The sequence below is a fragment of the Marmota marmota genome, unplaced genomic scaffold (genome assembly GCF_001458135.2).
Source record: "Marmota marmota marmota unplaced genomic scaffold, marMar, whole genome shotgun sequence".
Lineage (NCBI taxonomy): Eukaryota > Metazoa > Chordata > Mammalia > Rodentia > Sciuridae > Marmota > Marmota marmota.
The window spans coordinates 13525468-13547784 of NW_025999977.1; the positions used below are offsets into that span (position 1 = coordinate 13525468).

The 22317-nt window shown below is 31.4% G+C and overlaps 1 protein-coding gene across 2 annotated transcripts in view; it reads left to right on the plus strand.

Moving 5' to 3' along the window:
* Positions 1 to 22317, plus strand: part of Fancl (FA complementation group L) — a 62931-nt gene that overhangs the window by 20769 nt on the left and 19845 nt on the right. Inside the window, exons 6-7 of one of the 2 annotated variants that reach the window (XM_015479650.2) lie at positions 12230 to 12326; positions 18273 to 18341. In XM_015479650.2, the coding sequence (XP_015335136.1) occupies positions 12230 to 12326; positions 18273 to 18341 (166 nt within the window). The remainder of the gene's footprint in view (positions 1 to 12229; positions 12327 to 18272; positions 18342 to 22317) is intronic. The other variant, XM_015479651.2, reaches the window with a different exon arrangement.

Below are 22317 nucleotides of genomic sequence, written 5' to 3' on the forward strand. Positions count from 1 at the left end.
ATTGACCTGCAAAGCAAAATGTAATTTGGGAAAACATGACATTTTAATATACATGGTAAGATGTTATATGAATAGATATTTTTATTGAACATTTAGCAGTATTTTTGTTGAACATATAGCATTATTCTAAATGTTAGTAAATTATCCATGGTTGAAAAGTGATGCTGATAAATGTGAAAGAGAAAAATTATTATATTTTTGTTATATGTAGATATAGATATACGCAGAGAGATGTATATAGTTATATTTTTAGTTATTTTTTGGTTAATATACAGTTTGGCCTTTCTAAATTTAACTCCGTGTGTGTGTGTATACACACACACATGAATTTTTAAGTGCTTTTGTAATTTGAGTAGTATATTTTAGCAGGTATGATTTAGAAGAATCATGTAGCTTTTTTGAAAAAAGAGATGAATAAAAAATTTAAAACAAGTTCAATAGATGGGTATGCAAGTTGCTAAAACTTTATTCATCTATCACCTGAAAAGAGATCTGTGGTGATTTACTTGATTTTCAGTTGCTGAATTTATTTTATATGATTTTAGAAAAAGTGTTTCATTGTAATCAGAGAATTACAGAGATTATATATATACTTTAGTCAGACTTTTTAATTTTTTATAAGTACTTCTTAAATTTACAGTCTTTCTGGTTAATAGAGTTGGCAAATCTGTACTTAGGAGCCCTGAAGTTAAACAGTGATTTCTTGCTAAAAAGTACAACTTCAATTTTCAGCTGTTAAAACCTTTTTAAAATCATGATTACAATTAGTAGTGTTTCACTATGGATTGACTGCTTAAAGTTTGTTTAATAGTTACTGTATATGTTTTCCAAATTGGATCTTAGAACTGAACATCATGATTTTGGTCTCGTATGTAGTTACTTTTGAGGATGACATTGATTGGCATTAAGGAATGAAAAATGAAACAGTACTGTGAATTGCATTTGGGATTTTGTTTGGTGGTCTTGCTTTTTATATTTCAGCATTGTCTTCATGAGAAACTATGAAAGTTTTCTTCCGTTTTGATGTTAGAGAAGTCATACTTCTGAATATCTGATCTTTTATTTAATGAACAATATGAATACTTTAATTAAGCTGTTTTTGACATGGCCCCTAGGATGCTCAAGATCAAGTTTTTGGCCCACTGTAGAGCCATGCTGGATATATGATCTATCTTTCTGTATGCAAATATTATTTTCTGTTCTGCTATTTTTCTGTTGTTTCTTGTAAAGTTCCTGGAATTCTTTTTGGAACAAGTGGTATTTAAAATAAAAAGATCTAATTGTCTCTGATCTCTTACAGCCTGACTTTTATTCTGACATTCTCAGTGAAATTGCATTTATGAGGGCTGGGGTTGTGGCTCAGCAGTAGAGCGCTCATGAGGCCCTGGGTTTGATCCTCAGCACCACATAAAAATAAATAAATTAAATAAAGGCATTGTGTCCAACTATAACTAACTAAATAAATATATTTTTAAAAAATTGCATTTACAAAAGTTGACATTTATGTCCTTTGGACAAGTCTGGTCTTTGTTCTTGACTTTTTCTAGTATTTGATACTTTTAGCCAGTGTTTCCTTCTTAAAACTCTTTTTGTCTTTTATGACCATCCTGGATACTTCTTTGTCTCTTTCTCTCTCTCCTTTTTAAAAAATTATTTTCAGTCTGGCTCATATTTTTCTTCCATGTCCAAAATGTGAATGATCCTTTGTGGTCCTTGTTTTTTTTTTCCCCTCAAAGAGATTAATCCGTCTTCTCCATTCATCTGCCACCTCTCTGTAGTTTGACTTCAGATTTTTTATATATTTACCAAGTTCCATACAAACATTTTGTATTAAAAAGTTTGGCTTCATCATCTCAAACAAGTTTCACCCACTCCCCCAATAAAATCAAAACAACTCTACCAGAGTTCTCTAATTGGAAGGCATTGGTTCTACACATGTTTTCAGTTATGTTGGGCATGACACATCTTGATGCTTTCCATGTATTTATTTCTAGAGTGTTATCAGGACCCTCTTAAATTTGTTATGATGCCAAGTACTCTGATGAGAGAATCTCTTTAATTTTGAATAGCTCTAATTACTGCATTAAATTCTCTTTCTGTTTTTTTTCTCTCTCTTTCTTTTTGATAGACTAGTTTTCTGCTTTTAACACCCTTAATTGAGTCAGCTATTAACCAATACATTTAAAAGTTTATATATTTGATATGGGGCCTCAAAACACATTCCTGTAGAAATTTCTTGAGTGGAAATCTGGACCTACAGAAACTGTTTCTGTAACTGAATTTAGCTGCTGGAATCTCTTAAAAATGGTTTGAGGAACAGAAGTAGTCATGTGTTTAATGAAGTAAAGAATGCACCTCTTGCTCATCCATTTTCTTGAACAACCACAGGCTGACTTATAGGCCTATAACTGGTTTTATATTTTTACCTATTCCTATGACCTATGTGTAGTTTCTTTAAACTTCAGAGTCCTACGGGTCACGTTCTGCTGGCGACTTACCATCTTCCCTCAATGCCTCTCTAGATTTCTGTGTCTCCCACTGGAACCTCTCCCCGACCAGTGAACTTGTTAATTGATTTTTAAAAATAAAGTGGAGAAATTTATATTCCATGCTGTTGAATTTTCCTGATTGCTTGGAACTCAAACGTGTTAATGTGTTGCCTTCTTTTTATTTTTTTTTGCTTTTGCTTAAAATCTTGTCTCAGTTCAATAAGGCAACTACTTATTCTTTCGCAAGAAACTGGTAAAAGAGGAATGAGGGAAGTAGGTTAATTTGGGGACATTTTAGTTAATGAATCTTTGATCACTTTCTCCTATTGGCACTTTTTCAGTGTTTGCCCTTGTTTATTCAGGCTGCCGTACTATACCTAATAAGTTTTTGTTCAGTGTCAGTGCACATAAAAATGTTGAGAGGTTCCATTTGCTACTGTTCCCCTCCCCCATAGTGGGTTTCCCTTTTCCTTTGCTGGGAAGATAGAGTTGGGGATGACTGCCATGGGGCCCATGAGTTCAGAGCAGTTTGTTATTTCCACAGGGTCAATCTCTTCTCCTTCTCCCGTTTCAAGCAAAAGCCAGGTATATTCATTGTGATTTCTCTCTTGGTAGATTCTAAACTCTATACTCTGTTTCTCCACAAGACCAATTTACCTCTCAATTAGAGACCATTTTTGGCAAGGCTCCACCTACCTCTTGTCTGCCTTGCTTTTAAGAGTATCTCTTCAAGGGTTCTCACTGAGATGTCAGGGGTATTCATTTGGACTTTGTCCCACACACAGACTCTAATTCTAATTAATCTCTCCTGAGTATCATGAGCTTTCTAAATATTTTCCTTTGTTTTTCAGTTTGGCTTATTACCCTCTTGTCTCCTATAGTTTTAAGGATTGATCAGAAGTTTTGAGGGAAAATTGGCAGAATATGAGGCCAAGTTCTCTGGTCCTACCATTTTACCACATTCTGACCCTTCAAGTCCCTTATTTTTATCCCTGTCCTCAAGAGATTGCCAAAAATGCTGCTAGTTTTCTTGTTTGTTTGCTTCATTTTCTATTTTTTTGGCTACTTCATAGTACTCTCTGTCTGGGCCCTTTGCCCAGATCATTCTCTTCTTGCTCTGTGCCCAGAATTGATAAATATGCTCAGGGGAAAATGGCTTCAGAGTGTTGGCTTACTTCTCTTTTTTAGGACTTTGGCCCTTCAAGTCCCAGTTAGCTTAGCAATTCTTTGATGCCTTTTCCTTTTCCCAGGCTATTTTAGTTGCTAACAGAGGTGTTGGTCTGTTTCATTTTAGCCAGAAATGGATATTACATGTAATTTAAAATGTACTATTATCATGATGTTGAGGATTAATTAATGTTTATTCATAACAGGCTTTATATTTATGAAGGTACCATTCCTGACTAGAATTGGGATGGATCTGACCTTTTTAATAAAAATAAGCTAATAATGGAGGGGAGAGATAGGAAACACAAGCAAAATTTTAGACTCTATAGCAGCAATTTCAACTGAGGTTATGAAGATATGTTTTGAGCCATTGATGTCATGGATTCACTCATTCTTCAGATACAGATTGATGGAACAGAGAAAAACTATTCGTATTATTTTTTAGCTGCTTGGTTTTAAATCTTAGTGTTCAGAGGATAGTTGGGAGTGCAAAAAGGGTTTGGCAAAGGGGGAGGAAATGTTCTAGTTTTGTTTGGATTATATTGATAGAGTGAGTTTAAGGCAGTTTTCCAAGTGGGATCTGACATTGTTTGGAAAAATCCAGTAGCAAAATTGGTTGAATCATTGAGGATGCAAGATGAGATTTTGGAATCATTTAGTTTTTCACCCAGCAATTATTTATTGAATGTCTGTGATGCAAGGTAATGAAGATACTTAGGCAAGACTTAAGATTCTTATGGAACTTCAATCTAGTGGAAAAGTTAGAAATTAAGTGGATGATCATAGTAGTACTTAATTTTAACTGTGAGAAGTACTATGGAGTGTAATTATAAGATTTCTTGAGAGCCATTAGCAGCAAAGTTTATAAGAGAAATAGAATATTTTATGTAGGGTTTTAAGAGATAAATAGAAAGTGCTGACTTTGGCATTATATCCATTGTTCTAATGTGGGAGAAAAAAGAACAGATTTCTAAATTGATAATAAATAAAAGGCAAAAGTAAGGATATGAATGTGTCTGCCAAAAATCATTCATTACAGTATAATTGCTTATCTCTTTAGATTTAGATTGTTTCACATAGGACTGCTTTTTATGAAGTTTCTGTTTTGTGTCACTCAGTGTACTAGCTGCTTTTCATATTCTTATTTAATTCTCAGAATAATTTTCAAGATGTATATTTTTATTTCCAATTTTGTATATAAAATGGGTATATATGGATAAGGCTGTCTACATAATACCACTTTTTTGTTTTTTTGGTTTTTTTTGGTACCAGGGATTGAAACCAGGAGCACTTAACCATTGAGCCAAATCTCCAGCCCTTTTTATTTTTTATTTTGAGAAAGGGTCTTTTTTTTTTTTTATTGAGAAAGGGTCTTGCTGAGTTGCTTAGGGTTTCACTAAATTGTTGAGGCTGGCTTTGAAGTTGTTGTCTTCCTGCCTCAGCCTCCTGAGTCTCTAGGGATTATAAGCATGCACCAGAACACCCATTGTAAATGATACTTTTCTTGAGTTGTACCAGGGGACAGCTCCAATATAGGCCCTTTAATAAAGTCCCCTCTACTACTTGAGTATTTGCAAGATTCTGCCAAGGTTGAAGCTAATGAAAACTTGTTTTACTTTGAGTAAAATTGGCCATTTGCAAAATCATGCCCATCCCTAGAGATAGTTTCAGAATCTGTTTAGATTGTGAAATATCATAATTTAATTATAGTGACCAAGATAAATAAATGACTAAGAATATAGCCATTGTTACTTAATCATTTGTTTTGCTATTTACAAGTAATGTATTAGCAACAGAAGAGAAGTTGTCTGCATGAATCCTGAGAAGCCAGAGAATAAGACTTTGTCAGCATTTATGTAACACTATCTGGTAAACTAAGAAAAATCATTAGTTAGTTTTATTTTTGTGACTTATTTTTAAATTAAATCAGATCCACCCACTGACACCCTGATAAAATTGGGTTTCAGGATCTGTAGAGCTGCAGCTGAGACCTGAACTGTGTGGTTGCATACTAGATTTGCTATCTTTTGAGGTCCTGCTTGAACAGCTGGCTAGCTTTTTAATTTAAAATATACTTTGATACACACATGATTTGCATGACAGATTGATTAAAATGGAATTTTTTAATGTTAATGATTTTTAGACCATGTCAAAATGTCTGCATTTTCCTTATATTCTAAATAATAAACTTGTAGATTTCTCAGTGTTATAAAATCTAATAATAAAAGAAAAATCTTTTTTTTTTTAAGTTATATCTTTGGCATTTCTAACCCTATAGGATCAGGAATTATAAAAATTTGAGTTGGAAAAGAAAAATAGTTAAAATATGATGAGTTTACCTTTATTCAGATTTTTTAAAAAATAAAAGTGACAGTGGAAATTAGTTGCTGACCTTAAGTTTGACTACTTTTGTTGTAATTTCTGTACTTGTTTCAGCATTCTAAAACAGCAGCTTCCTTATGGGGTAAGATGAAGGTGGTATGACAGTTCTGGGTTATTCTGGGTGTTACACTGACTCACAAGGGTAGGTGATGTCAGAAGATGACTTGATGGGTTTCTGTCAACTTCTACTTATGCTGTTTTATAGAGTGGTTCATTAAAACAATCAGAATTAAACAGAATTCTTTAGGTTTAACAGGCGTGTATTTTTGGTACTAAGAGCATTCTGGAGTAGAAAGCACCAAGATACTTGAGCTTTATGCATAGGCTGACCATGCATTTCACTTTACCTAGACAGTCCTAATTTATGCCTTTTTTTCTTGATTCCTTTCAGTCTTAAATTTGTCCCAGTTTGAGAGATGCATAGTCACTTTGTTTATAAGATAATTTATATTTATTTTAACCACATGTCCCTAGATAATTCAGCGATTGAATGGTTCTAACAGATGTGAGCTGATGCTTCCTCCTTTTCAGACAGCATAGTATTTATCATTTAAAGTGAGTATAGTTCAACTACTGGCCTTTCAGTTTTATCTTGGGAAAGAGTTTACTGAGTTGTACTAAATCTGATGTGCTGGGAAACATTGTCAACATATATTGTTAGACTTTTTGATTAAGCCTATTATCTTGGAAGCTGATTAATGATTATATTTTTTATAATTCCTAATGTATTTTAAAGAATGATACTAGGGAATCTGGAGATACACACTTATTTATACTAAAGTAATCCCAATAATTAGAACAGAGCTTTAATTCTGGCTTATCACCTGTGTAACCCTGGACAAGTAACTTAGGTCTCTGAGCCATATTTTCTGCATTTTTCAAATGAAGCTAATCTTCCTAATAACAAAGAACACATTATGAAACTCACAAAGTTTCCTATGTATAGCAGGAATGCAGTTGTTGATATATTAGTTGAGTCAAGATGTTAGACAACATAAGTTTTATAGAACTTAATTAGGGTAGTAATTTAATTGCAACAAATGATAATTTCTGTTTTATAGCACATATGAGTATAGGTATTAACCAGTATCATTTTCATTCTAATCTACCTTTATAAATGGGTGATTTTCCCTTGTACATATATCCAAAGCACTGAATAATTACAAATTGCAATATAGTGAAAAAATTGTTTTCTGGATTGATAATATGTTTATAGTATTTAATTTAAACAGTATTTATATTCATCTGTTGTTTAAAATTTTGACATAAATTGGTAAATAATGAACCAGTCTGACAATAGCTTCTGCATTTTCATGTATACATATAGCATTGCATATACATACAAATAGAAAACTTTCATATTCCTTACCAAAAAACTTATTTGATTGGCAACCTAAAACTCAAATGAAAAAAACCGATGTGAGTTTAGAGAAAGGTGAAGTACTTTGGGTCTACAAAAAATTTGAGAAGTTCTTAGAGGAGATGAGTACTGGGGTAACCTTGAAAGGATTCGAGAGAGCTTTACCAAGGAGGGAATGGTGGAGGCAAGGTTATAGTGAAGAAAGTGTGCAGTTCATTTTGGGACTTTGAGTGGAGGGGTTGCTCACATAAGGGGATTAATATATTAGGGCTAGACTGGAGGATATTGACTGCTAGACTAATGTTTCTGTTTAAGCAAGTGATAGGGACTCCATGAGTGCTTTTGAGCAAGGGGTTGAATTGACTTAAGAGGTATATAAGAAGGCTAAATCTAGACACAGAAGGCAGGATGAATTGTTGTGCAGAAATTAAGAGAACATACCCATTAGGGAGGTTGTTTTGAGTAATCGAGGAATAAAGCAATTAAAGCTTACATTGAGAGTGGTGGTAAAAATGGAATCTTTGATACTTTATTAAATTATGGCTATCTTCAGACTGCTGTTTGAGGATATCTGCCTTTTGTTGGTATTACTACTTAAATGTACCTTGGTGATTAAGGAAAGAAAAACTACATAACTTAAGCTGTTGGTCAAAATTTCAAGAGAATACATTTCTTCTGTCTGTACTGATACATTCAGCTATTCACAGGGCCACCATCCTCAGGAATAGCAAAATCTCCCTGAAATTTTAAGTATTAGTATTCTTTGCAAATGTTTTCAAAAAAAGTTAATTCAAATTTAGTGTCTTTTATTTATGGCAAACAGACTTATAAAGAAATGTAGCAGATGATAAATACAAAGTGGAGGACCAAAAATAAAATATTTTATTCCTTACATTTTGTATTTATAGTTTCTTAGTCAGTGTTACAATATGCCCAGCTAAATAATACTTAAACTCCTCTCAGTATAAATTTTCACCGTGATTTTTGTGGGTATTTTTCTAGCATTTTACATAAACTTTTAAAAAAATTCAAGCTTTTCATTGATGAAACTTCCCTAAATGTATTTATTTAAATGAATTACTTATATTTCATTTAAATGAACAAAAATTATTCCCTATTGTTTAAGTTGAGACACCCAATTTAAGAGGAAGGCAGAACATTTGAAGTGGACTTTCTTTGAAAGACAGATTTGATATTGTTTGTGAGAATTTATCACCCAGTTGGTTGTTTTTTACCTTCATTATCAAAACCAGGATACTTTTTCCTATCATGAATCGATATAAATTTTTTATGCTTTATTTGTTAGGGTACAGGCTCATCTGCTAGGACAAGGAAAACCTCAGATTCTCAGTAGTTCAAACAAAATGGAATTTTATTTGTTTCTTATTTAACAAATTAGATATAGGCAGATGGTTAAAAGTAGGAAAAATAGGTTGGTGGCTCTGTTTCAGAAGGTCATTGAAGAATGCAGGAATTTTTAAACTGATTTCTTCACTATCCATTGTGATTGGTGTTCAGTATCCTGTAGCCACACAGGACTATTGACATTTAGATTTAAATTTAAAATTTAAAAAATTAAATGTAAAAAAAAAATCACTGTACTGGCTGTATTTTGAGTCCTCCATTAGTTACTTGTGACTAATGGCTACTGTTTTGGACAGTCCAAACAGAACACCACAGAGGGTTCTGTTGGCCAGTTTTGCCAACAAAACTGTTCCTGTCTTCATGGTCTTTGCTGTTTCATACTAGCCTGTCCAAGTTCAATCTATGGGAGGGGAATGAGATGAAGGGGGAGAGGAGGGTGCACTTTAGTTATAAATGATCCAAAAGAGGTACATATCATTTCTGCTTGTAACCTTGTGGCCAAAGTTTAGTTATATGTCCATGTGGAAGGGCAGCTAGCAAGTCATTAGCTAGGTGGATTGTACCCAGGTAAATCAAGGTTTAGGTGGGGTTAGGGTGGGAGCCAGGGATTCCATTGCCAAAGGGAAGAAGGTGAGAATAAGCATCAGAGGAAAATTGGCAGTCTAGGTCATATGTACTGAAGATGTTCATAATTGCAGTAAGATTCCCCCCGCCCCCCAACAAAGTAGCCAGGAATTCATATGGGTAATTATGAATGTTTCTTAATTTTAATTGTTTGTGCTGAGATTAACATGAAAGTATAAGCATTTCATACTGCTTTATTTGAATTCTAGTATTTCTTAAAGTTTTAACAAAAGTAACTTCATGGCCATTTGGACTGAAATATTTTTGAGCATGTCACTTTATTCTCTGAAGTATTACCTCTGTGAAATTGTGGAATAATGATACTCTTACATTGCTGTGATTATAAACAAAAGACTAGAGCTCTTATTTCTGATTTCATAGATATTCAATAATGATTTGAACATTCAGCTAATGAGTAGCACCATGAAGTACAGAAAACACTTGTTGGTTGTTTAGTTGTCCTTTTTTTTTTGTCTCACCCAAACCCCTCTTTCTCGCTCACATGCTCTCTCAGGGTTTAAACTGAAATGCAAACAGTCTTTGCTATCCATTTCCGATTCCAAGTCTTATTCTTTGAAACAAACACTTTGATCGTGTTTACACTTCTACCCTTCTAAATAACATGTCTGTATTATTTCTTGATTTGCTAGTTTTAGGAATCGTATACTGATTGTGATAATAAAAAAGGATTTAGCTCATATACCACTTTCTCTCTCCTTTAATTATTTATTTTTCTCTTTCCTTTGAACCCAAGGATTTATCTTTTGACTCTCAAGTTAGGAATTATAGATTTTGTGATTATCCTTCCTCCTGATATTGGTCCCCTTTCTATGTTCCACTTTTTGTAATCTTTTCCTTTAAATACTAATGTTCAGGAAAGATACTGGGGAACAATATTGGCCAAAAAAAAAAAAAAAGCAATGGTTATGGTTAAGTATATTTACATTAGTTTCTATAACTATAATGAAGTCTTTTAGCATTTTGTCTTGCTGGAATCTAAAAATTATAATTAGTAAGCAGTTTATTTTTTATGATTACATAAATATTTTTCACTGAATAATTTATAACAGAATATTTATAGTCTTTCAAAAGTCTTTTAAAGGACTTTATTGTTTATAATTTAGTTTAAAATTTTCTCTTTCCTCTTTGCTTTTTTCATTTAAAAAAATCCCCATAATCTCTGCCAGTGTGTATCAATCATACTCTGTTCTACAGATTTTGCCTTTTTGCCAGCTGTCACCCTCCTGGAGCCCTCTTTCTCTTCTAATCTGTTTTGTCAGCCAGTGTTCTTTTAAGTATTATACGTTCTCATAAAAGTTGTTAAAAATTTGCTTTAATTAATGATCTTTCTTGTTCTTTTTGTAACTGGAATTTCATACTTTAAAAAATTTCCTTTATGTTTTATTTTTTTTTTTAGCGAATAGAGGGAGAATATAAATGCATGTGCTCTTCTCAACTTGAATCTGTTTTGTAGAGGCATTCAGAGTCAGATGCTCATGTATCTGAACCTTAGTCATGGTAAAACCATGATAAGCTCTCATGTTCAAATTTTTTGGAGGTAGGCAGTTAAAGGCATTTATAGATATAGTTGGAAAAAAATTAACCATATAGTCACTGATATTATTACATAAATATACATTTTTTTCTAGAATAATATTTGCTTTTTTTTCTAAGACCCTAAATTATTTTTACAGATTTTGATGAAACTTCTATTTCTTGGTAGATTTTTTTGATTTACTTTTTATATCATTGTTTTATATATATATATTTTCATATCTAGATCTATTTTTTCATTATAGTGTTCTATATCTTTATTGTCCAGCATTTATTGGAATTAACCCATTTTACAATTATACTTGGTCAGTAACTAAATGGCATAAAGTGATGTCATAAAATGTTGCCTAAGTTGGGAGGCTAATGCTACTTCTGAACTCTAATAGGTCTTACCAGCAGTCTGGGTGATACATTGTTCAATATTCTTAGGCTATTTTTTATCTCTACAAGAGAATAGTATTGTAAAAATGTCAAAAAATATCCCCATGCCCTGTTCACTAGTAAATATACTGCTAAATTTGAACCATTTTGGCAATAGCTTATGCTACTCAAGGGACCATATTTTTACAGAATGATATATTTCAAAAGATATTGGTTTCCATTGTAGAAAATTCATGCATTTAGAGCAACTTAAAGCAAAAACAATTGTGATTGTGTAATATGTTTAAAATATTAGTCATCTTGAATACATGCCTAGGTTAAGTGTCAGAAGCTATATATTGTACAAGAAGAAAATTTACTGTTAGGAGACCAGGTTGTATATGTGCTTATATAGCATTTTCCTTAGAGGATCAATTTGAGTATATGAACTAATATCAGCCAGATTTTTGTACAGTAACATAATTGATAATAAAAGAGAGGTTCATTGAGGAGAAAAACAAATAAAAGAAGCATAAATGTCTCATGCTGTATGAAACTACAGAAATGGATCAAAGAGTTTGACAGGAAGTTTAATGTGTACATAAGTAGAGGCTGACAGAAACATGCTGTGTGTGCTAAAGGTTCCAGTGATGGAAAACCGAAACATAGTGCTCACTGACCACAGCATGAGCCTTGACACACATTGTAAATAATCTGGAGATCTATGACTGCATTAAGCACTAGGCTGGTGTATTAACGGCAGTAAATCTATAGCAGCAGAAAGGGTTGGCATACAGAAATTCCTCGGATTAATTTTTATAATTGATTAATAGTAACATAACAAATATTTTCTTTTCAATCCTACAATCTCCATCCCCCTCCAGAACTTACCCCAGTGTGATTATTTTTACTTTTTTCTCCTTACCAGACTAGTATCTGTAGATAGTTGCTTTAGTACCATCAAGTTAAAAGCAGAAGATGCTTCTGGTAGAGAACATCTAATCACTGTCAAGTTGAAAGCAAAGGTATGTGCCTTGTCTAATTGTTACTGTGGTCAGGAAATATTTTGAGAAATAGACTCTGAATATTTTTAATGTACATAAATAATGCTTTAAAAAGTGGATTTGAGAAAGCATCAGAGAATTTATTCACCAGGTTTCCAAAAGCCTAGATATAATTTCATGTCAAAATTTTAGTTTAAATTTGATCAATTTATAGACTTAATAATAGAGAAATATTACAAATAAGATTCAGTAGCCTCTAAGTACTATAGTGTTATTTTTGTAGCATCCTACGAAGACTGGATTCTTACATGCTCTCTAGTAAAGTTCTGAAAATGCCTTTTGCTCTCAATTCTTATGAATTACTTTTGTAGTTCTTGTCACTGACTTGTCCCAACCCCCAACACAGACATACCTATATACATATTTCTTATTGTTTGTTAATTTCCTTTGGCCAAAGCTTTTTGGCATTTATATATTAAGAATTTTCAAAGGTTATGTGTTTGTAGGGTCCTTATAGGCTAGTGATCTGTAACTATTCACTAATTTATTGACACAAAACATCTTTCCATTTTTGTCTTTATTTTTAGTCCTAGATTGTGAATCTTAGGAAATAAGTAGCATAAGCAAGATCAGTATATTAATCATATACTTGGTAATCACTGGGAAAACATTAGAATTTAAAGAAAACCAGGACATCCAACCTTTTTTTTATTGTTCCCAGTAGTCATCAATCAATTCTATTTCGGAAGATTGTAGTGATGAAAAGATCAATTGTGTTTGTCCTTTTTAAAAAATGTGTCTGGCATTTAAGCTTTCCACAAGAGAAAATTAATATATAAAGCTGTACTGGATGACACAGAAAAGTTGATATCTTATAGTGGTGCTACATCAGACAGTTTGAGAAATGACTCATTCTCTCTTCCTCTCACACACAGAATGCTTAGATATAATTTTGAGACCCATATAAGTGTCGAACAAAATTAGTGGGATAGAAACCTTATTTGTAAAAGAAATTAGATAGTTATTTTCATTAAAATAAAAATAATTTTATTTTCCTTTTAAGTTTTTCAACGTATGCTTTAAGATCTGCCTTTATCCTTTTAAAAGATCACATACTGCTAGTGGCAAAGGTTCTGTCATATTCTGCAAAATACTTTGTTTTTATTTTGTACATTGATAAAAAGTTCCCTTATTGCTATGAAGACCAAAATTAAAGATTTTAAGTATATCCTGTCTTCATTTTTATAAACTCTTATACTTACTAAGAAGATAATGCCTTAAACATACACTGCCTTTTATGCTTTGAAGGTTTTATGATTGTCCTTATTTATTTTTATTAATGTATTAATCATACATATTAATGGGGTTCTGTGTGATAAAAAATATTAATCTATGTTGAGGACACTTATATGGTCCATTTTGTCTGCTTTTTCTTACATCTTTTTAAGGTATATTAGGTGATTCTTTTAACATTTTTCCAGGAAATATTTTCCAGTGTCAGTTTTGCAACATTTTTTTCTTTTTAACAAATGTACATTTTATTAGTTTTTAGTTTTTAGTATATTAACAGTGCAAAAATCGCCCTTACTTAACTTTAGAACATATCCATCATTCCAGGAAAGAGTTTCACATTCATAAACAGACTCTCATTAACCCTTCCCCAGCTCTTGGACACCACTAATATACTTTCTGGTCCTATTTATTTGCTTATTCCAGACATTTCATATAAATGGAATTGTGTATACAGTCTTTTACTCCTTTTTCTTAGAGTAATGTCTTTAAGGTTCATATATGTAACAGTGCTTCATTCCTTTTTAATTGCCGAATAATATTCACCTTACAGATACACCATATTTCATTTCCCCATTCTTCTTTTGTTGCAACATTTGTTCCCATATTTTGGTTATTATGAAGAGTGTTTCTATGAACATTTGTGCACAGGTTTTGGTGTATGCACAAATTTTTCATTTCTCTTGGTTATATACTTAGGAGTGAAATTGCTGGGTCATATGACTATTTTTTTTAACATTTTGGAGGACTTATAAAATCTTTCATATAATAGATGCACCAGTTTACAGTTCCATCAGACATATTCAGGGACTCCAATTATTCCATGCCCTCACTAACACTAGTTAAGGATATCTTTTTATTTTAGCCTTCCTGGTTTATGTGAAATGATTTCTAGTTGTGGTTTTGATTAGTTTTGCAACATTTATAGTTGTGAAGCTCTACTAGCAAGAAAGAAGAGAAAACTTGGAGCTAGGAAGATATTAGGGGAAAAAGTGTTTATTAAAAAAAGTTAGGATGACAATACTACATTGTGGTGATTTGTTAGATTCACTATTTGCCTGTTTAGTTTAGCATTATAGAGGCCAAAGTTATCTTTTTTAATTTTATTTTTAAAAATTTTTAGTTGTAGTTGGACCCAGTATCTTCATTTTAATTTTATGTGGTGCTGAGGATTGAACCCAGTGCCTCACACATGTGAAGCCAGTGCTCTACCATTGAGCTGCAACCCCAGCCCCCAAAGTTATCTTTTATATGTGGTAATTTCTGTTTTTTGAGGACTATTTGGGTCTGGAATTGACAGTTAAAAGACAGGAATAGCAAAAACTATTTGTTCAGAATACATGACAAAGTTTTCATAAAATCTAAGTTTTAAACTAAGATTTTTTAAAATCAATTTTTAAAAACTTTTTTTGAAACAAACCTTAAAGCAGGATTATTTTTCTGACTACACAACCTTTATTTCTTTGATTTGATGTATATATGTATTTAAAATATATTTTTTCTTGAACACATTCTCTTGTGATTCAGTCACTCCTCATCTCCAAGAACCCACAAAGAAAAGAACACTAATTTGAACTAGACAATTCCTATTAAAAATAAATATGTAAATCAAAAAGGTGTAAAATAAGGATTTTTTTTGTGTTTTTAGATATATTTATGTAGTACTTATAGTGCATCCTGTACTATAGGATGGGGTTATCTTTTCTGTACAAAAAATATATCGTAGAGCTTTTTCAGCTTCTGCCAAGATCAGAACTACTTGGGGGGAAAAAAATCACAGATGTGTATCAGAAGCTGGGCACTTTGTCTTTGTTGCAATATGTATGGTTTCACTTGCAGGGGGTAGCCTTGTTTTTTAGATGGTCTGAACAGAACTGATTTGGTTAAGATTTTTCTTAGAATAATATATTACAGAGTCTATAAAAAATATCATGACTATAAGTACATATTATATGTACTTAATATTGTGGAATAATTTTTTATAATTACTGATTTGGATTGCTTCAAGGGAGATTTGAAGAGCTTTTTTTAATTAACACACATTATTTGTACAAATGAACGGTTCTACTGTGACATTTCCATACATGCATATAGTGTGCTTTGATCATGTCTCCCCTCTTTTACTTTCTCATATCTCCCTTCTTTCTCCCATATTTTTACTTAAAAATAATTAAATACTAATTTTTTAATTAAAATTTGTTGTTTTGGAGCATTTGTTATCAAACTTGTAAAATGGAAATTTTTGACAGTTTCTGGTGGTTTTATATATATCTATATAACTTTTAAAAACTCTTAATTTTGGTCAAGCTGATTTGTGACATTATATATATACTACACTGTACTTAGTACTACTGTAGTTCAGACTATTTTGAAAATGAATATCTAGGATGTTATTTCCTATTTTAATAATTCATAATAAATCCCCAAATGCACATAAATTTGCTCTTTTTATGTTTTATGTAATTATGTGAAGTTTATTATGTAAATAAAATCACTCTTAATTTGTGAATACAATTAACATATAAAATATACCTGTATTCAACTTTAATAGATATGTATTAAAGCCACCCACATATAGATTAGTACAGTTTATTATATACATGTTATTATCTTTCATAAGTATAATATATAATATATTTGAAATATGTTATCCTTTCACAGATGACACAGTAGTCATTATTGTAATTGGGATAACATTTATTATAACCTGCTTTTTTGTTTAACTCTTTGTGGATCTTTTTCTATATCTGTGCATTTGTACCATTTACTGTACTGAGTCTCACTTGAATATAGGATTTTATTCTCTTTTAGCATAATGAGCTATGAATGTATGTACTCAATGACTTCAAAGGCCACAGATACTTTACTAGATATATTTACTTAGAATATAGTAAACATTTCATTAACTTCTTATTGTATATTGACAATTTATTTATGTTAGAGAGTTGATCTTGTTCATTATTAGCATCTCTGGGAAAGAAGTAGCAGCAACCCTTTCCATTTTGACCCAAGGAGATTTTAAGTGTGCATAATTTTTTAAAAAAGAATCATCACATTTTAGAGAGAAATGAGATTTTGTAATACTGTTGAGTTTTATCAGTTTTACTTGTGAAACAGTCATTGAGATTAAATAACTCTTCCAAGGTCATATTAGCTAGTTAATAAAGGTGGAACCAGAGAGACCTGAGCTCTCTACCTGCATTTACTTTGAGACATTCATGATTTTTTAATGTTGTGTACACATTGTTTTTCCAGTGATTATAGCAACTGTGTTCTGATATAATAATATCACCTTGTGATATTTTGAATTGTTTGAAATAGACTTCCTTATCTCAGCCTGATCATTTTTCATTTTACAGAATTTAAGCACTGTAATATTTTTATGTGGTTTTCTATGTGTCTCTGTATTATTAGTTTTATATAACCAGATAGTATACTTTTGTTTATTCTTTGTTTTTTCTTTGGTACCAGGAATTGATACCACTTAAGGTTAAGGGGTGCTTAACCATTGAGCCACATCCCCCTCCCTGTTTATTTTTTATTTTGAGACAGGGTATTGCTAGGTTTTCTAGGTCCTTTCATAAGTTGTTGAGGCTGACTTTGAACTTGAGATCTCCTGCCTCAACCTCTGCTGAGATTACAAGTGTATGCGCAGCAGATACTGTTTATTTTTAGCCAACTGATCATTATATCAAAATGTTAATTTTTGAAAGCATCTGCTTTGTGCTGGTGTTTGTTAAATATTATAGTGATGATTTTTTATCCCCTTTGGCTTTTCCAGTGAAATACTCAATAATAAGATACTAAAAAACATAAAGATCTGAATTAATTAAGTTTGTTAAATGAAAGTTTCCCTAAAATGAATTTTCTTTTAGTAAATTTAGTGTTTTAATGGAAAGAAATGAGTGCTTTTAATTATGTGACTTTGAAGATTTCAGAATAGAATTTTATTATAATCCTCTGATTTTCTAATAAAAAATTAATTTTAAGAAAAAATATCTTTTGTCTTTGTCAACTTAGAAACCTGATTTTTATCTACTTGCTAAAAATACTTGTTTTCATATGGAAAATTCATTTTTTTAAAAAAAATTTTCTTTTAGTTGTATATGGACTCAGTGCCTTTATTTGTTTTTATGTGGTGCTGGGATCGAACCTAGTGCCTCACACTTGTGAGGCAATTGCTGTATCACTGAGCTACAACTCCAGCCCGGAAAAATCATTTTTTTAAATTGATAGTTATGTAGTCATTCTTATGCATATCTTGGTTCTTTTATCACATTGACTATGTAAATGTTACTGAAGCTATTTGAGTTTAAATTTTAGACTGGAAGGAATTAAATATCAACTATTTTGATTCTGTATTTTAAAGATAAAATGAGATTCAGTGTGACTCACCCTCAGATCATAACATTAGCAGCTATCCTGACACTAACTTAGTTCATTTTTCTTTGCTTAACATTGACTGTTGTGGCACACTAAATCACCAAACTTTGTACCTCATGAACAGATGTTGACTGTTAATGAACTCTCCATATCACTGTAATAGTAGAATAAAAATATTTATATTTAGTGCATTTGCAGTTTATTTTTCCTAGTATATTCAATTTTTTTCCAAAATACCTCGAGTGAAATTGTCACAGAAAATCAGAAATGACCAAATTTTATGCTTTTTCGTAGTATCCCGCAGAATCACCAGATTGTTTTGTGGATTTTCCTGTTCCATTTTCTATTTCCTGGACACCACAGGTAAATTCTTAAATTTATTTTAAGTAATTAAAAACTATATTTTTTTAAGTCAAGAAGCCATTATAGGTTTTAAAGTGATTTATTTTCCAGTTTTCTTAGAGCATTCTTTTATAAACAAGCCTTATACAACGCTTTAGTTATATTTTCTAATATTTCCATTATTTCCTTCTTTCTCTGCAAACACTCACACACATTATTCACCCTCTAGATCTTTAAGTTTCATTTTTCAGTGAACATGCAGAAGCCCTCTTGACATCCATTTTGTGTTTTAGTTTAAATCCTAAACAACTATGTAGAAAACAATATGCAGTAAGTGTAAAAGTGAATGGAAGTTTTTATATTGCTAAAATTTTTAACGTTGATGATATTATATCAGAATCTTTATCATAGGAAAGTAAAAATAAAAACCCTGCTATTTGTACTCAGTTTTCATGGTTTTAAAATGTTTGACTTGGTTTATCCTTGAACTTAGGTTATGTATTTTCTTTTTTATATGTTTTCATATATTCATACTGAAGTAAAGATAATAGAAGATTCTCCTGCTTCTGTTAATTTAGTTTCTCAGTACATTGGTTATATCTAACAAGCTGATGTTTTAGAAGTGTGTTGTAAAATGTACATGTAGTCACAAGGTGCTTTGGATTATTAATAGTACACTCACAGAATTTCATGTGTGATTTTTAAATAAGTGGCAGAATATGGTTATTAAAGTTCGCAGGATAGTCTAATAGACATTGGCCTTATCTCACCAAGTGAATTGTGATAGTTGATAGCAAAAAGGAGAAAATGTTTCTATTCTTAGGCAAAGAGAAAATGAAGAGTGATATTTTATGAATTTTCTGTGAATGGAAGCTACCCATTTTTTTGGTTAGCAAAATTTGATTAGGTTCAAGTAAAAGTTGATACATATATTTTAAACTATACATACATAAAAGTAATTATAAGTGAAATTAGTTTTAAAAATTTTTAAAGTTTAAACAACATTTAACAGGTTTTAAATAGGCTTACAAGTGTCCAAATATCACTTTAATTACACACATTTGTCAAAAATATTACTGTTCTCATTTTTTTCTTTAAAAATAAGTCCTATTTCTCTCAGGGGAAATTGAGAAACAGCAAAATAAAGGCTTCTTCCGAAGCCTTTGATTTACTTTGGGTATTTGATGTATGTTATAATTTATTAAAATTTTTTTCCAAAATTGAATCATGTATACATGATTGTATAACTTTGAAATACATGTTTTCTATTTGGTTCTGAAAGCTTTATCTTTCTGTTTTAAGACAGTGAGATCATGAGAAAGTATTATATCTAGATTTTATTACTCTTTCCAGATATTACCTTTAAATCACAAATTAATGTTTATCACAGTTCCAAATTTGAAGAACATAGTTTTGATGAGTTTTTTAGTGTTGTTTTAAAATGCAGATAACTGTACAAACTTTATGGAAAAGTTTGTATCAAATCAAAGTTAGTTTGTGACTGCTAGAGTGGAATATCTTTGAGGGCAGTTTCTTTTAGATTTTGTTTCCTTACTTAATACTGGTTCAGGGCCTTGTATATATAAGTTTGGGGTGCCTTTAATAATAATTTATATTCAAGGTATTGATTTAATAGTTATTAGTATTTTTTGCAGTTGTGCTAAGGAAACAAAATTGATTAGTAACTGGAATATCATACATTTTTTTCTGAAGTTATAAATACACTGATATTGTTAGCAAAATACAGATAAAATTACAGTGGCTTTTTATCCATAATTTAAATTTCACAGGTATTAATGTTTTTCACACTTGCTTCAGATATATCTCTAGTCCCCCCCCCCCTTTGATAAATAAAATGTTCTGGGAATAGCACAGACCCCATTACTTTTTCAGTCCTTTCTTTCCTATTTGCTTTTCTGCTAACGAGTTATCTCCTTTCTCTGGAATTGATGTGTATGCTATCCTTACAGACTTTTTACTACATTTTAAAACTGTATTTGTGGTTTGATTTTTTTTTATATGATATCGTTTCAGTGACTTATACATGATTTTTGTGTGCCTAATACATTTTTATCTTAAAATGCTGTATATCATTCCATTATGTCCATCAACCAGTTAATTTAGCCATTGCCCTGTTGATAAGGTTATTCACAGTTTCTTACTAGCAGTCCACAATGAAAACTTTTACATGTTTCCTGGTACATATATGTTAGACTTTGTGTATGGATTATTCCTAGAAGTGAAAATGCTGAATTATAGGGAATATACCGCTGAGATTACTGCTATTCAGCTATGTATAATAATCTTACTTTCCCAAATCTTTTCCAAGTGTTATTATGATCTTAGTTAATCTGACTTTAATTCTTTATCAAGAATTGATAATCATTATTATTATGTTCATAGTCTTTGCTTGAGATTTTTTTTTTTATTCTGAGCATTCTTAATTTATTTTGAATCCCAATGCTTTGTTGGTTATGTGGAATGTAAATATATTCTCCCTATGGCATATCTTTAACTTTGTATATGATATATTTATCATACAGAATTTTAACGTTCATTGTGGTCAAATGTATCAGGCTTATCCTTGTGTTTTCTGCCTTTTCTGTCTCAAGAAAATCATATCTTTTTTTTTTGAAAAGGTAAACTCCTATGTATAATTTGTTCTAAAAGTTAACAGTTTTCACATTTATTTAAAGATGAGATAGCAATCTGAAATTATCTTTGCCTATGTTATATGTTTATATACAATTTAGAAATATTTTCTTCATTTGTGCAGGTATGGGAGTAATTTTAGTTTTTATTTTACATATAATATTAAAATTTTGAATGTTTAAAAATATTTATCAATAAGAGTCTAGATGCTAGCTAAACATCATAAGGATTTTGGTAATGATATTAGCAGTATGAACTCTGAGTCGTTTAGTATGATGAGGTTGGCAATATTAGTTAAATATATTTAAATGTAAGAAGCAGTATGAGATGACTTTGCTTATGTGTTATCCTTGCTTACTGACTCACCAGAAAACAATTCTTGTGGGTATTTTCAGTTTTAACCATTTTTAAACAGTTGTGGTTTTTATGTAGCATAAATGTTACCATTGTAATCTAATAGTAAAGTTATATTTAAGAGACTGTAAATAGGCTTCAGATAATTGATTTTAAAAATCATTGTCTGCTTTTGTACATTTTCTCTTTGGATTCAGTGTTTCTGGACTTTACACTTGGAAGATCTTTATTTTCTTTTCTTTTTGTAATATAATAGACATGGCTTTGTGGCATCCATATTAAAAATGGGTAATTTTCCTTATGGTCCCTGTCTTCCTGCTGAGTTGATAATGTTTTGATGTATTTTTCTTTTGCTCTGATGAGAGGTCTGCTGCTGCTGCTCTGACATATTCATTTGGATGAATAATTATAACTTGCACAATGTCAAGCTGAAGATGGTAGGGTTTTGTGCGTCATGACAAGCCTAGTAGCCAGTGCAGGTGTCTCACAGCATGATCAGCAACAGCCAGTGTATTCTGGCTCAGAGGAGACATTTAGAGTGGTAAGAAATCAGCACCAAGGGCAAGGCTGCTGCTACTATTGCTACTGTGATATGTGCCAAAGAAACACAAAGTGCTTCTCAAAGACAAGTGTCTAGATACCTCTTTAAAGATATTTATTTTATTTGTTTACCCAGTAAATTCTCTTTTATAGATTTTAGCACAGAATGTAAGAACATCTCATGGTTTTTATCTTCATCTACTTCCTAACATCACATGTCCCCTAAGGTATATCCTTAAAAATCTGCTACCTTTAGAATTTTTACATTCAGGTCATATATGTTAATAGTGTTGACTAATGAGATTATAGAATGTGGTAATGTCAAATTATAAATGCACTGATAATGTGATTAAATAAAAATGAAATCCATTTTGTCCAGATCATTGATCAAGCAAAAATGGCTGCTAAAATTGCAGTTCTACCTGTAAATATGCTATTAGGTACAGATATG